The 12,778-nt window shown below is 43.2% G+C and overlaps 1 protein-coding gene and 1 long non-coding RNA gene across 5 annotated transcripts in view; one reads left to right on the forward strand and one right to left on the reverse strand.

Moving 5' to 3' along the window:
• CLYBL (citramalyl-CoA lyase) overlaps positions 1 to 12,778 on the reverse strand; it is a 136,319-nt gene that overhangs the window by 37,302 nt on the left and 86,239 nt on the right. For all 3 annotated transcript variants that reach the window (XM_085888551.1, XM_085888552.1, XM_085888553.1), the window contains one exon: positions 1,452 to 1,576. In XM_085888551.1, the coding sequence (XP_085744677.1) occupies positions 1,452 to 1,576 (125 nt within the window). The remainder of the gene's footprint in view (positions 1 to 1,451; positions 1,577 to 12,778) is intronic.
• LOC147023300 (uncharacterized) overlaps positions 1 to 12,778 on the forward strand; it is a 91,663-nt gene that overhangs the window by 12,019 nt on the left and 66,866 nt on the right. The gene's annotated exons all lie outside the window — the stretch shown is intronic.

The raw sequence follows: 12,778 nt of genomic DNA on the forward strand, positions 1-12,778 counted from the left end.
TTCCCAAACGTGGAAGTGCTGCTTCGGATTTACCTCTCACTGATGGTGTCAAACTGCTCCTGGGAGCGCTCGTTTTCGAAACTCAAGCTTATCAAGAACGATCTTTGCTCCACGATGGGGCAGCAGAGAATGGTCAATCTGACCATCATTTCAACCAAATCCGATGTGCTCAATGCCATGCAGGTTGACAGTATCATATCTGAGTTCGCTGCCGCGAAGTCGCGCAGGAAGCTTGTGCAGTGATTAAGGCACCGTGTGTATGTTCATTGATGTGGATGACACTGCCGTATATTTGCGGTCGCTGGAAGTCGGCTATTAATCACCATTTCGGATTTCTCTTGTCCAGAGGGTTATTAGAAGTTAGAAGATTTTTAGTCGAAGTTTGTAGGATGATTAATGACAGCGCATCGTTTGTTATTTTCTTATATTGGTCCATCTCTATCTCTTGCAGCAACAGCATTTTTGTGATTTGATTTTAGAATGAGCTCAGAGATAAGTCATCAGCTCATAGATAAGTCACCAGCCATATCAATAACAATCCGTCCATCTTGTCATATTGTCAGATTTAATTGTAATTTGTGAACATGTATGCCAAATAATTCCTGATCAGGATCTGCCAAATCTATAGATACAAGTTCAGTTGTTGATGAAAAGGCAGTTATAATTTAAGTTGTTGATTAATCTCCAAATTTGGGGGCCCCCCACAATCATTGTGCCCACGGCCCCCCACATGGTAAATCTGGCCCTGGGTGGAACCATGAATATTTTTGGCAGTTGGCACTAAGAATGTCTGCACTCCAATGCTGACTCGCTTTCACTCTAACATTAAATGATGGACCCATGACATGTCACAAATTTCTTCAAGAAATAATCTTCCACCTACCGCCCCTTGCAATTTTAGAAGCTGTTTCAATAGAAACATGAATTGCCTTTTGATTAATCATGAAGTCCTTTGGGACCAATTTGGAACGTTAAATTTCAAGTGAGAATGAATGATTTTTTCCATGCTTCCAACACTGGCAATTAATTCTTCTGCAATTTCACGTACAAGTGATCCAGCGATTTTCTACAATCATCTGTTTAACACGTTTAATATTGATTTGAGTGAACAATAATTGGTTGCATATTAAATTGCTCAAGATTGCTCACCGATTCACAAGCATTTTTAAAAACTCGATGCATCATTTAAGCACACAACCCTGTGAAAGACAACGTATTTCCAAATTGTTCAGTCTCCTGTAAATTCAGCTGGTTTGCAGTTCTCATTTACAACAAAATTAATGATACAACTCTGTTCTAAAGCATATGTGACTATGTTTGCTGTCATCTTTCTTTGACCAAAAAAAAAACTGACCAGCATTGATGTCAGTTTCTGGAATATGCTCTGGGTAAACAGTGTCATTGAACAAAATTTCAGCATTAAACGATTTTTGTACACGTTGTTCACATACTTTTCCCAGCTTTTGATGCTCCTCAAAGGTCGAGATGAGTTCTCTTGCCCAATCAAGCTGTCTTGCACTTGGGGAGAAAGCCTTCTGTACAGCATTGATCTGTCCAGGGTGGATCACCTGCTTTCCTGCAAAGGTGAAGAAGAATGATGGTGAAAACTATGATGATGGATTGATCATTACAATACTAATGAAGAAAACAGATAGTTATTCAACCGTGCCGCATGATGAACCATGCCGCAAAACAGATAGTTATTCAACCATGCCACAACACTTACGACAACGATGACATTTCAAAATGTGGTTTTACCAACAAACAACTACAAATGCAATCAGTGACACATCACCATAATGGCAAATAATTGACAAAAAGAACACAATGGATCAAGTTATTCTAATAATAATAATAATAATAATAATAATTGACAAAAAGAACACAATGGATCAAGTTATTCTAATAATAATAATAATAATAATAATAATAACAAAAATAAATAAATTTTAGTTTTATTAAAGAAAAATGGCAAAGAAGTCCAGGGAGTAAGAATATTTTATTTGCAAAAGATTTAATAAAAATATACAAATACACTTTCAAAGAATAAACTGAAAAATATTTAAGGTTACAAAAGGAGCAAGAATTATTACACATTCATGATAAAGTATAATTTGAGGAATTTTAAATTAGAGGCAACATGAAATATATGAAACTGAAAATGATGAAATCTATTCGAATAAATATCAGTGTGTGTCCATCCATCAGTCTGTCTCCTCATCACTCAAAAACCATGAAACCTCACGGTAGCATGTGAATTCAAATTTGGCATTTGGGTTAATGTAAAACACCCCTTTTGAAGATAATTAACGGCCTTATTTAATTATCCTTTATCAAAGCATTATCCTTGGTCACCTCTCTGTCCCTCACTGGGGTCTTAATTCGCCATTTGTTTTTGATCTGCTAAACAATGCCTTAACTTGGAACAGGACACAACAGTTTCTTCACGAAATAGTTTTTTCTTTTTCTTCAATTTCCTCACTCATATCATCGAATGCCTGATCATACCTACAATTCGTTGGATACTTTGAAATACTTATAAACGTCAGGAAATGCCAGCATTTGTGGCTTGATTTTATGTCCGCACATGCCATAACCTCGAGAATCTCCTAATCTGAGCTGAATTTCCAAATGTAAACTTCTTAACTGACACCAGCAGCAGTTCCGATTGCTAAAAAAAAAGTCAACCCAAAGTATTCATTTGCCTAATTCAGACATATTTGACATTTTGGGTGTCTCTGGGAGGTGGGTGTCTAATATGATGGCTCAGCGATCACTAATATATACCTGGTGTTGGCTTAATGGTTAGGGTGGTGGACTTGGGATCCTATAATCCTGAGTTCAAATCCCACTCGGCTGTTGAATCAATTCCAGGTGGGGTTGACTCTGCCTGTCATCCTTCCGAGGTCGGCAAAATGAGTCCCAGCATGCTGGTATACTGTGTCGGAGTGGCGACCCATCCAGGATTGTGTCCAATAGCCAAGGAGACTGATTAGGCAGCACCAACGCGCTGGACAGAGTATGGTCCCAATGTATGAATGGATCACTAATCACTTGCCAAGCCAGCCGTTCCTTATCAACCAAGGGACTTGAGTGCTTAAGACAGTTGGCAAGCGCTATACAAGCTGCTTGGTTGTTCGGTTCCAAGACATGGCCAAACATGGCAAAAGTATTCACACAGTCAATGAATAAAATGATCAACTTGAACAAAGTTCAGGACCTTCTCACCTGCATTTGGCCCACATTGTTGTGCAGTCCCTTGGGCAGTGGCTTGCTCACTGAAAATGTGCAATTTTATTTTGATGTTTCCTCTTTTTGTATGATCTTCTTTCATTATACGAACCGTCACTTTGACATAGATGGATACATATAAAAAAATTAAATGTTTTGTTTTTAAAAGTTACTTCAACTGTTTCGTTGGAGTGCTTGCTTGAGTGCTTAAGCCATTTGTCGAGTGCTCTTCAAGCTTCGATCTCGTCAAGCTTCGATCTCTTCAAGCTTCCATGGTGATACTGCTCCACGGTTTTCCATGGGCACATCTCCCGAATTAAGAAGGCAAAATAAATGAGATAATTATGAGTAAAAAAAAAAGATTTCAGTTCTTTCAAAGCAATGAATCACCACATCAAGGTAGGAGAGCCGAGAGGTACGCACAGTCACTCTAAGCTGTCCAGCCTGGACTTGAATCCCGAACCAGCTAAAAACTGTCATCCTGGTGTTTCACAGGCAGGGCGATTCATCAATGTGTGCGCCGTCTCTCAGATGGATGTAAAACTGGCTGTAACATCTGCCCGAATCCCCGTCTCCCCCCTGTCTCCCCTTCTCTCTCCCCCTTTCCTTCTCCCACCGCTCTCCTCCACCACTCTACCACTCTCCCCCACCATGCTACCTCATCTCTCCCACCACTCCTCCCCCTCTCTCCCACTCCTCCTCCCCCTCACCTTCCTCTCTCTCTCTACCCCCCCACACCTTCCTCTATCTCTTTCTCTTCCACACCTTTCTCTCTCTCTCTCTTCCACACCCTTCTCTCCCTCTCTCTCTCTTCCACACCTTCATCTCACTCTCTCTTCCACACCTTTCCCTCTCTCTCTCTGTCTCTCTCTCACTCACACAACCCTTGCCCTCCTTCCACACCCCTCCCCCTCTGTTAAGGTGACTGTGAAGGACTGACAGTTTAGTTTTGAATTTAAAACGGCTTCCCCAGAATATAGCATTTACGAATCAGGTTCGGAGTGAGCCGACCGGACATGTGCAAAAGTCGCTGCATGTGCGAGCAAGCATGCATGCAGGCCTTTGCCAGGTAAATAGTGTGGGTTTAAATGCTCCCACCCAGTTTTATGTAGAACCTGACAGTTAAAAAGAAAATGTTGCTGTTTGGGTGCATTTCATTGCCCTTCCCTTCCACTCCCGTCATGCTGCCTTCCCTCCCCCTCCCCTCATGTGTACCTCCTCCCAAACCCCCTCTCCTCTCAACCCCCCCTCCCATGAACATCTCCGGGAGGTCTCCGCATGCTGTATTAACGTGGTTTTCATGTACCCCATTTCGTTCAATCCCGTACTACCCACCCCCACACCCCTCCCTTCTCCACAAGTCCCACAACCAAACGCGAGTCGAGAACCCCCCCCCCCGTTCCCCCGACCAAACACAAGTCCAGAAACCCCTCCTCTCATGCTTACGTCCTCTCAAACCCCTTCCCCCTCAATTCTCTCCCCCATCCTCCTCACTCCCACCCCCCCTCCAGGAGTGGATAGCGACATTTGGTGAGGCATCACTCTCCCCCCAACCCCTTCCTCGCTCTTCCCCCACTTTCTAGCTCCCCCTTTCCTTATCCCTTCCAACTCCTCCACCCCTCCTCGCTCCCCCTCCTCACTCCCCCTCCTCACTCCCCCTCCTCACTCCCCTACCCCCATAAATAATCCCATCAACAAAGCGACAGGTTGTATTTGCTAGTTGAATAAATGTACGTGTTAGCATTGTGCAGTCTCAGGCCTGGTAGGTTTGCATTTCAAAACTAGACTAGAGCCGACATGAGGGCACAATTTCCTAATTGTGTTTAGGAAAAAATTTAAATAATTAAATTCACTCAACGTTTTGTGGAAATGAGTGAGAATTTTCTTTTTTCAGTGAATGAAACTCATTTTGTTGACAAATATAAAAGTACAATTATCTGTCATAATTTCTTCTCAGAGACACAACAAACCTTCAGACAACAGATACCGAATAGATCCTACGTGTGATGCATAACTCACTATTATTATAATCCTTTAATGAAGATAAACTCAAAGTTTTTGCATCACTAATTTAAAGAAAAATGCACTCAAAACAAGGCTTACAATCCCAGGCCTGCCTAACAATCTCAATTGGAATAACAATCACAATAATAATCCCAAATTGGCATAACAATCCCAGAGCTGGCCTAAAGTCTTGAAAAACAATAACTTTCAGTTGTTTCACCCCACGATGGCCTCTGGCTTTTTTCATTCCTCCAGTTTTTCCCCATGCACTGCCAAACTCTGGAATTTTCGACTTGCATCGTGTTTCCGAACAACATAAACCTTTCCCAGTTTAAGAGAGATGTGAATAGGCATCTCCTTCCCTAGTGATTCCCCTTTCCACAATTTATTTGTTGTCACCCCCACGTTTTCGTGGCCTTAAGGCCTCGTGATGGGTGCACGTCCCATTGAAAAGATATATACAGTCGTGGCCAAATATATTGGCACCCTTGCACATTTTCCAAATAACTCACAATTTTCTTGAAGAACAAGTTGAAATTGACAAAAGGGTTTGGTCTCCACAATTCTATATTTCACTGTTAATCTTATAGAACCTTTGTTTTTGATTCAGAATTTAATATATCCTTTAAACTCAGAAAGTAAAAAGAAACGACATTGACAAAATTATTGACATCCTCGACTTAATATTTGCTAGCACAAGCTTTGAACAAAATAACTGCAGTCAAGCGCTTCCTATAGCCATGAATGAGCTTCCTACACCTCTCTACTGGCAGTTTGGCCCACTCTTCATATGCAAACTGCTCCAGTTATCCCAGGTTTGAAGGGTGCCTTCTTCCAACTGCTGTTTTCAGATCTTCCCACAGGTGTTCAATTGGATTTAGATCAGGACTCATTGCTGGCCACTTCAGAACAGTCCAGTGTTTTGTCTTGAACCATTCCTGGGTGCTTTGTGAAGTGTGTTTGGGGTCATTGTCCTGCAGCAAGACCCATGACCTTCGACGGAGACCCAGCTTTCTGACACTGGGTTGAACATTGTTCTCCAAAATGCCTTGGTAATCTCCTGATTTCATGATACCATACACACGTTCATGCATATGTACTAAGGGAATTCCAAGGGAGTGCATGAATGAAAACTGGGTATTTGGGTAACATTAAACACCCCCTTTGAAGATAACTACTGGGCTTCTTAAATTAAAACCAAAAACATGCTTACCCTTGGTCAGCCCTAATTCACATTGCAGGGGTATTCATCTGCCATTTTGTTTCGGCTTACTCAAAAAGTCGTAGCGATTTTTGACGATGACCTCTCACTGACGAATTAAAATACTTTATATAATCAAAATCTGTCTTCAGATTTGAGGATTGGATCTCGTAGACTAAATAACTGTCAAAATCTGGAGTGAAATCTGAAAATTCAAAGAAATTACCGATTCTATTAATCAAGCGTATTTAAGTATTTATTTAAAGGAAACAAGGCTGTGATCCCTCCTTCTCCACATTTACAAATCGCCAAAGCATGAAACTGAACTTTTCCCACTGTTTGGAGAATTATATTGAGTGAAGAAAAGATTAAGGAATGTGCCTAAAGTGTAACTTCATTGAGTGCAACGAAAATAATTATGATAAAGCGCCCATCATCAAATGCCTGATCTTCGCTGCAAACATCATTAATGGCCTGCCAAGCCAGCCATTCATTAATAGTCGAGTTAAAATATGATCCGCATCACCTAACCCCAAAAAATCGCAACAAAACGATTTATTGTTTTAAATGTTTTAATAGGTCATTCTGCGTGCCAGAAAAAAGCCTCGGGTAATTTGACCCCGGTAAAGGGGTTAATTTGCATATTTTTAAGATGGCCGCCAATGAAAATTTCAATGTACTACAAACTTTTTTATGGTTGATTTTAGACCCTATAAATGTATTAGCAACATATAGGAACATGGGGTTTCTGAATCAAATGAACATAGTTTCTCCTGCCGATGACGTACTATGACGTAACTATGACGTTTATGACGTCATAGCGAAAACCGAAAGCCAACCCCCTTTCTTAGGATGAAAGAGCACAGACAAAAAGCCCCACCAAGAAGATCACAAGGTGATTATGAATAACTGCTGTTTAGGCCTCCCATATGCACTTGTGCTGCCATCTGTGACCTTCAACTAAAATAATAAAATTTCTGGAACTGCTGATATTCACCTTTTCAATGTCCTTCAAAAGCATTGTCATGATGATAATGAATTAGAAACTAGCAAGACTACAAAGACCAGGTAGGAATTAACACAGAACATGTATAATTTCAACATGTAGATCATGTGGAAGTAATTGGAAACCACATGTGGCCACGCACTTGAGCAGAAGTATATATGGGCAGCCAATTGTAGAAAAATTCACCACATGTTTTTAAAATGAGTGCACTATGGGGGGGGGGGTGGGTCATCCATTTGGAGACAAGCAATCCGGCAGTATATAGCAAGTACCAGGAAGGCTACCATGTGATTCGCCGGAGTGATCAGTTCTGGGCTGGACTTGGGTCCGATCTTGTTATCGAACAGACACTTATGCGATCACTCAAGTTGACTGGTGGATTGAGCAGGGGCAGTGGCATGACGGAGGAGCAACGTGCCCTGTGGACACTGTCGCCCCCCGTATGTTCGGAATATAATATAGCCATGCAAGAATTCAATGATTGCACTTACACGTCGAGTGAACAGCACAAGGAGGCCACCAAGTCCAGGATGGAGAGGGACCAGTCAGATCTAGCAAAAATCCAAGAAAAACTTCAGTCATGCAATCTGTTCTCTGATGATCCAGCCTTGAGAAATGTTCTCACTGTTGTTGTAGCCAAGGATGAAGTGAATGTCGACAACTTGCAGGTAGTGGGGAACGAAGTTGCTGAAAATCTAACTGGACAACCAGTTTTCACCTACACATGCAAAAGGAAGGACAAAGCGAAAACTCTGGGAGATTCATCTGCTGTCCAGGTTACTGGCGACCGAACTATAGACCCTGCTCTTCTGTTTCAGAGGCTACTTGTCATTTCTCGGGCAGGGAACCTCTCATTGGAGGACGTTCTTGAATATGAATTGTCTCCATTTCCCCCAGCTCTCTTTGAGGTGAAGCACATATTCAGGAAAGCGGACAAGCCACAGCTTGGGAGAGCAATAGATGAATATGCAAAAGGTTTGTCTACCGAGGATGAGTCGGACGATGTACCCAAGACAGACCACTATGTGTTGGATGGTGGCTCACTGATGCATCGCGTTAAGTGGACGAAAGGGAGCACATACGGATCTATAGCTAACGGCTATGCTGACTTCATACTCCGCAATTACGGGAAAGCTACTGTTGTCTTTGATGGTTATTCGGATGAACCATCTATGAAGGACAGAACACACCAGCGTCGTCAAAAGATACATCATCCCAAAGACAACTTCACAAAAGACACCGTGTTCATGGGGAAAAAGAGATGAGTTCTTATCGCATGGTTCCAACAAGCAGGAACTGATAAACATCATTAGTCAAGGGCTAAAGGAAAAGGGGTGCACTGTGATAAACGCAACAGGTGATGCAGACTATGACATCGTGCAAGCAGCAGTACGAGCTTCCCAGCTGCAGTGAACAACACTGATAGGTGAAGATATGGACTTACTTATTCTGCTGCTTCACCATTTTGCTGAAGGTGGCAACCGGGACTTGTACTTCCGATCTGACAAGATGCAGGACCAAAGCGGAGTGTATCACATTAACAGACTGAAGAGCCTCTTAGGATCCCAGGCATCTACCATAATGCTGTTCGTACATGCCTTTACTGGATGTGATACGACTTCGCACATATTTGGGGTTGGCAAGAAATCTCTCTTCCAGAAAGTCATGAAAGGTTATGCTGGTTTGAGGTCATGTGCCCAAGCATTTGCTACACTAGGTCAAAGCACAGATGCAGTTGTCGAGATTGGATACAAGGCAATGGTCCAGGTGTTTGGTGGAAAGGGAACAGATACTCTCACTTCATTGCACCACAGCATCTTGACAAAGAAAGTGGTATCGGCTGTGTCGTTTGTTACCCCAGAGCGTCTGCCGCCAACTGAAGCGGCTACTAAGCACCATTCACTCCGCACGTATTTCCAGATCATGACATGGATGGGAGAAGAGGCAGATTTGGAAGCAACCGACTGGGGGTGGAAAATAGATGAGAATCTGTTCATTCCAGTAATGAATGAAATGAATGCCGCACCAGACTCTTTGCTTAAGGTAGTTCACTGCAACTGCACTACCGGGTACAGTACTCAACGTTGCACATGCAAAACCTACGGTCTACCATGCACATCAGCTTGTGGACAGTGCCAAGTGCAGTCATGTAGCAACCCTTTCAATCAAATGTTGGGGGGTGAGAATGATGACAATGACAATGCTGAGATGATCTCGGGCGATAATGAACGTGGCTTATGGTAAGGCTGTGTGGCATACATACAGATTTCTATTGGATTGATGATGTCCCATCTATGTAATTACAGGAAAGGGACAGCTTAACTAGTTCAAGGAGTTAAATGATAGCATCACATATTATAAAACAACAGATTTTCTATGCCATACTCATCTATCTTTTAACTATGACGTCATATACGATTATACGTCATGGTTACGTCATAGTACATCATAGGTGGATGGAACTATGCTTATTTGATTCAGAAACCCCATGTTCCTATCTGTTGCCAATACATTTATAGGGTCTAAAATCAACCATAAAAAAGTTTGTAGTACATTGAAATTTTCATTGGCGGCCATCTTGAAAATATGCAAATTAACCCCTTTACCGGGGTTAGATTACCCGAGACTTTTTTTCTGGCACGCAGCATGACCTATTAAAACATTTAAAACAACAAAACGTTTTGTTGCAATTTTTTGGGGTTCAACCGTATATTGACTCCACTATAACAACTCTTTCATTGGAGTGCTTAAGCCACTTGCTACTTGGTAAGCGCTCTGCAAGCTGCTTGGTAATCGCTGCATCATTCTCTGAGCTCTCAAGGTTATTCACGGCGAAACTTTATAGGATAACATTTTTTTACCACAATGTACCTTATTCAGGGTTTTAAACAGTAATTTTCTCACAATTTATAACTTATAAACACACAAAACAACCTGTCACGGGGAAGGAGTGGGAGGATGGATGGGAGGATGGATGGGAGGATGGAGGGAGGGGAAGGGGAGAGGGGAGTGGGTGGAAGGGTGGGAGAAAGGATGGAGGGGAAGGGATAGGGTGAGGTTGGAGGAGGTAGAGGAAGGGGTGCGGTGGGAGTCTGGGAGAGGGGAGGGGTCAGGTGGGAGGAGGCAGGGGTAACACTGGGATGAGGGGGGGATGGGAGAAAGGACGGGAAAGGGTGGGAGTAGGGAGGGGAAGGGATGGGGTGGGAGGTTGGATGGAGGTGGGTGAGAGGAGAGAGGGGAAGTGGTGGGGTGGGAGTCCTGGGGAAGGAGTGTGGGTGAGAGGCAGGAGAGGAATGTGTGGGGTGCGAGTCCAGAGGGAGGAAAGAGGGGAAGGGGTAGGGTGGGACTCTGGAGGGAGGGAGGGGAGAAGGTGGGAGTCCAGAGGGAGAGGGTGTGGGGTAGGAGGAGGGAAGGGAAGAAGTGGGGTGGGAGTCTGGAGGAAAGGGTGTGGGTCGGAGGAGATGGAAAGAGGGATGGAAGGAGTGGGTGGGAGAAGGCAGGGGTGAAGGTGCAATGAGGGAGGGAGTGAAAGGGGTGGGTTGAGAGTCCAGAGGGAGGAGGTGGGTAGAACGAGGCAGGGGAAAGGGTGCGATGAGGGAGGGGAAGGGGAAGGAGGAGGGACCCAGCGTTGCCTGGCAACGGCGGGTATTTTTGCTAGTACAAGTGTGTGTGTGTGTGTGTGTGTGTGTGTGTGTGTGTGTGTGTGTGTGTGTGTGTGTGTATACACATACACACACTATATGTGTGTGTGTATGTGTGTGTGTGTGTGTGTGTGTGTGTGTGTGTGTGTGTGTGTGTGTGTGTGTGTGTGTGTGTGTGTGTGTAAAAACAGACGTTTGGTACTACAGAACTTCAATATGGATACAAACAAACATGACATAATAGTGACCAAAGCTTTTCGTGCTGCACTCTTCAGGGTAAGATCACAGCAAGTGAAGGAGGAAGTGAAGGCACGTGCTTACATACGCAAATCTCTATAAGGTAGACACTGATTGGTTCAACCGTAATGACGTCACGGTTAATCCTAACGCCCATTGTTCGGCTCATCATCTTCACCTCAAGCTCCCATTGGCTGGAGCAGAGTTCGCCAATGATTGACGTTTACCATCGCACACTGGAGAGAGGGGGGATGGGTTTCCCCTATGGTCCATTCACCATTTGGTGCCACACTTCCCTTGATCTTTCCATGCTGAAAGAGACACAGACTGTACAAATTCCTTTTGATGACATAATATTGGATCAGTGGTAAGGATGAAGGTTAGTTCAAACATACGTAAATGAAACGAGCTCTGACCTCTGCTCAATATCTTGAACATATCTGCATTGTACTGGTCTGCACAGATAGGGTTGGCAACTAGGTGCTGTGCAATGGAAGATGAAGCAGATACAGTGGCCGGTGGTTGCTGGATATTTCTACATGCTCGCACTGGTTGTGTTCTATCCCTCACAATCTTTCTTCAAATCGCCAAGGGGACGTGTTGTTTGATCCGATCAGCCAATCTTAGTATTGTGCGGCCCACGTACCGAGCTTCACATCAGCACTTAAACTCATAAGTAACATTGCTGGTTTGTGAGGTGGGTAGCACATCCTTGTTGACCGATGTCAGCAAACGGCGAGAGGTAAAGACTAATCTGGGTTGCACAGCCAGAAACGTGTTGGATACAATGTTTGATTTGTACTTCAAACCTTCGTGATGATTGCCCTTTCCAGGGCATCCTGATATCGACTGGACATTTGTCCGGACCAATCTTCCGATCTTTTGTCGTGCAAAGAAGCTTGTGCATATATATATATATATATATATATATATATATATATATATATATATATATATATATATATATATATATATATATATATATATATATATATATATATATATATATATATATATATATATATACACACACACACACACACACACTGTATATATTGTTACGAATTAGCCGGTTTGGACGGCCTATGCACGACCGCTTCAGCCCAACCACAGTCGCGCATTTGCTGAAAACAGGAATTCAGTCGCAGCTTCCTGGACAACCCCGGAAACCTGCTACGGGTGCCTTAACGCACCATAAACTGTCAATATTCTGTCCATGCAGTACAGGGTTAATCGCTGTATCTCGATATAGCTAATTATCCGCGTAGACAGAAGTACCGAGAATTTATACCTCGACGGGACTTGGACAGAAACGAGCTGCTAAGCGCGCTCGTTCCGTGTGCGATGCCGAGCGGTTTTATTCGCCAAGGTCTGTCGGACCAAATGACCACTTTTATTTGGCTTTAATAGCCGGCTAATTTCCCGAACATGCCATGGAACTCAATGGGAGGAAATGAC

This window comes from Eptatretus burgeri, chromosome 7, assembly GCF_056783735.1.
Source record: "Eptatretus burgeri isolate ZD-2024b chromosome 7, Ebu_testis_v1, whole genome shotgun sequence".
NCBI lineage: Eukaryota > Metazoa > Chordata > Myxini > Myxiniformes > Myxinidae > Eptatretus > Eptatretus burgeri.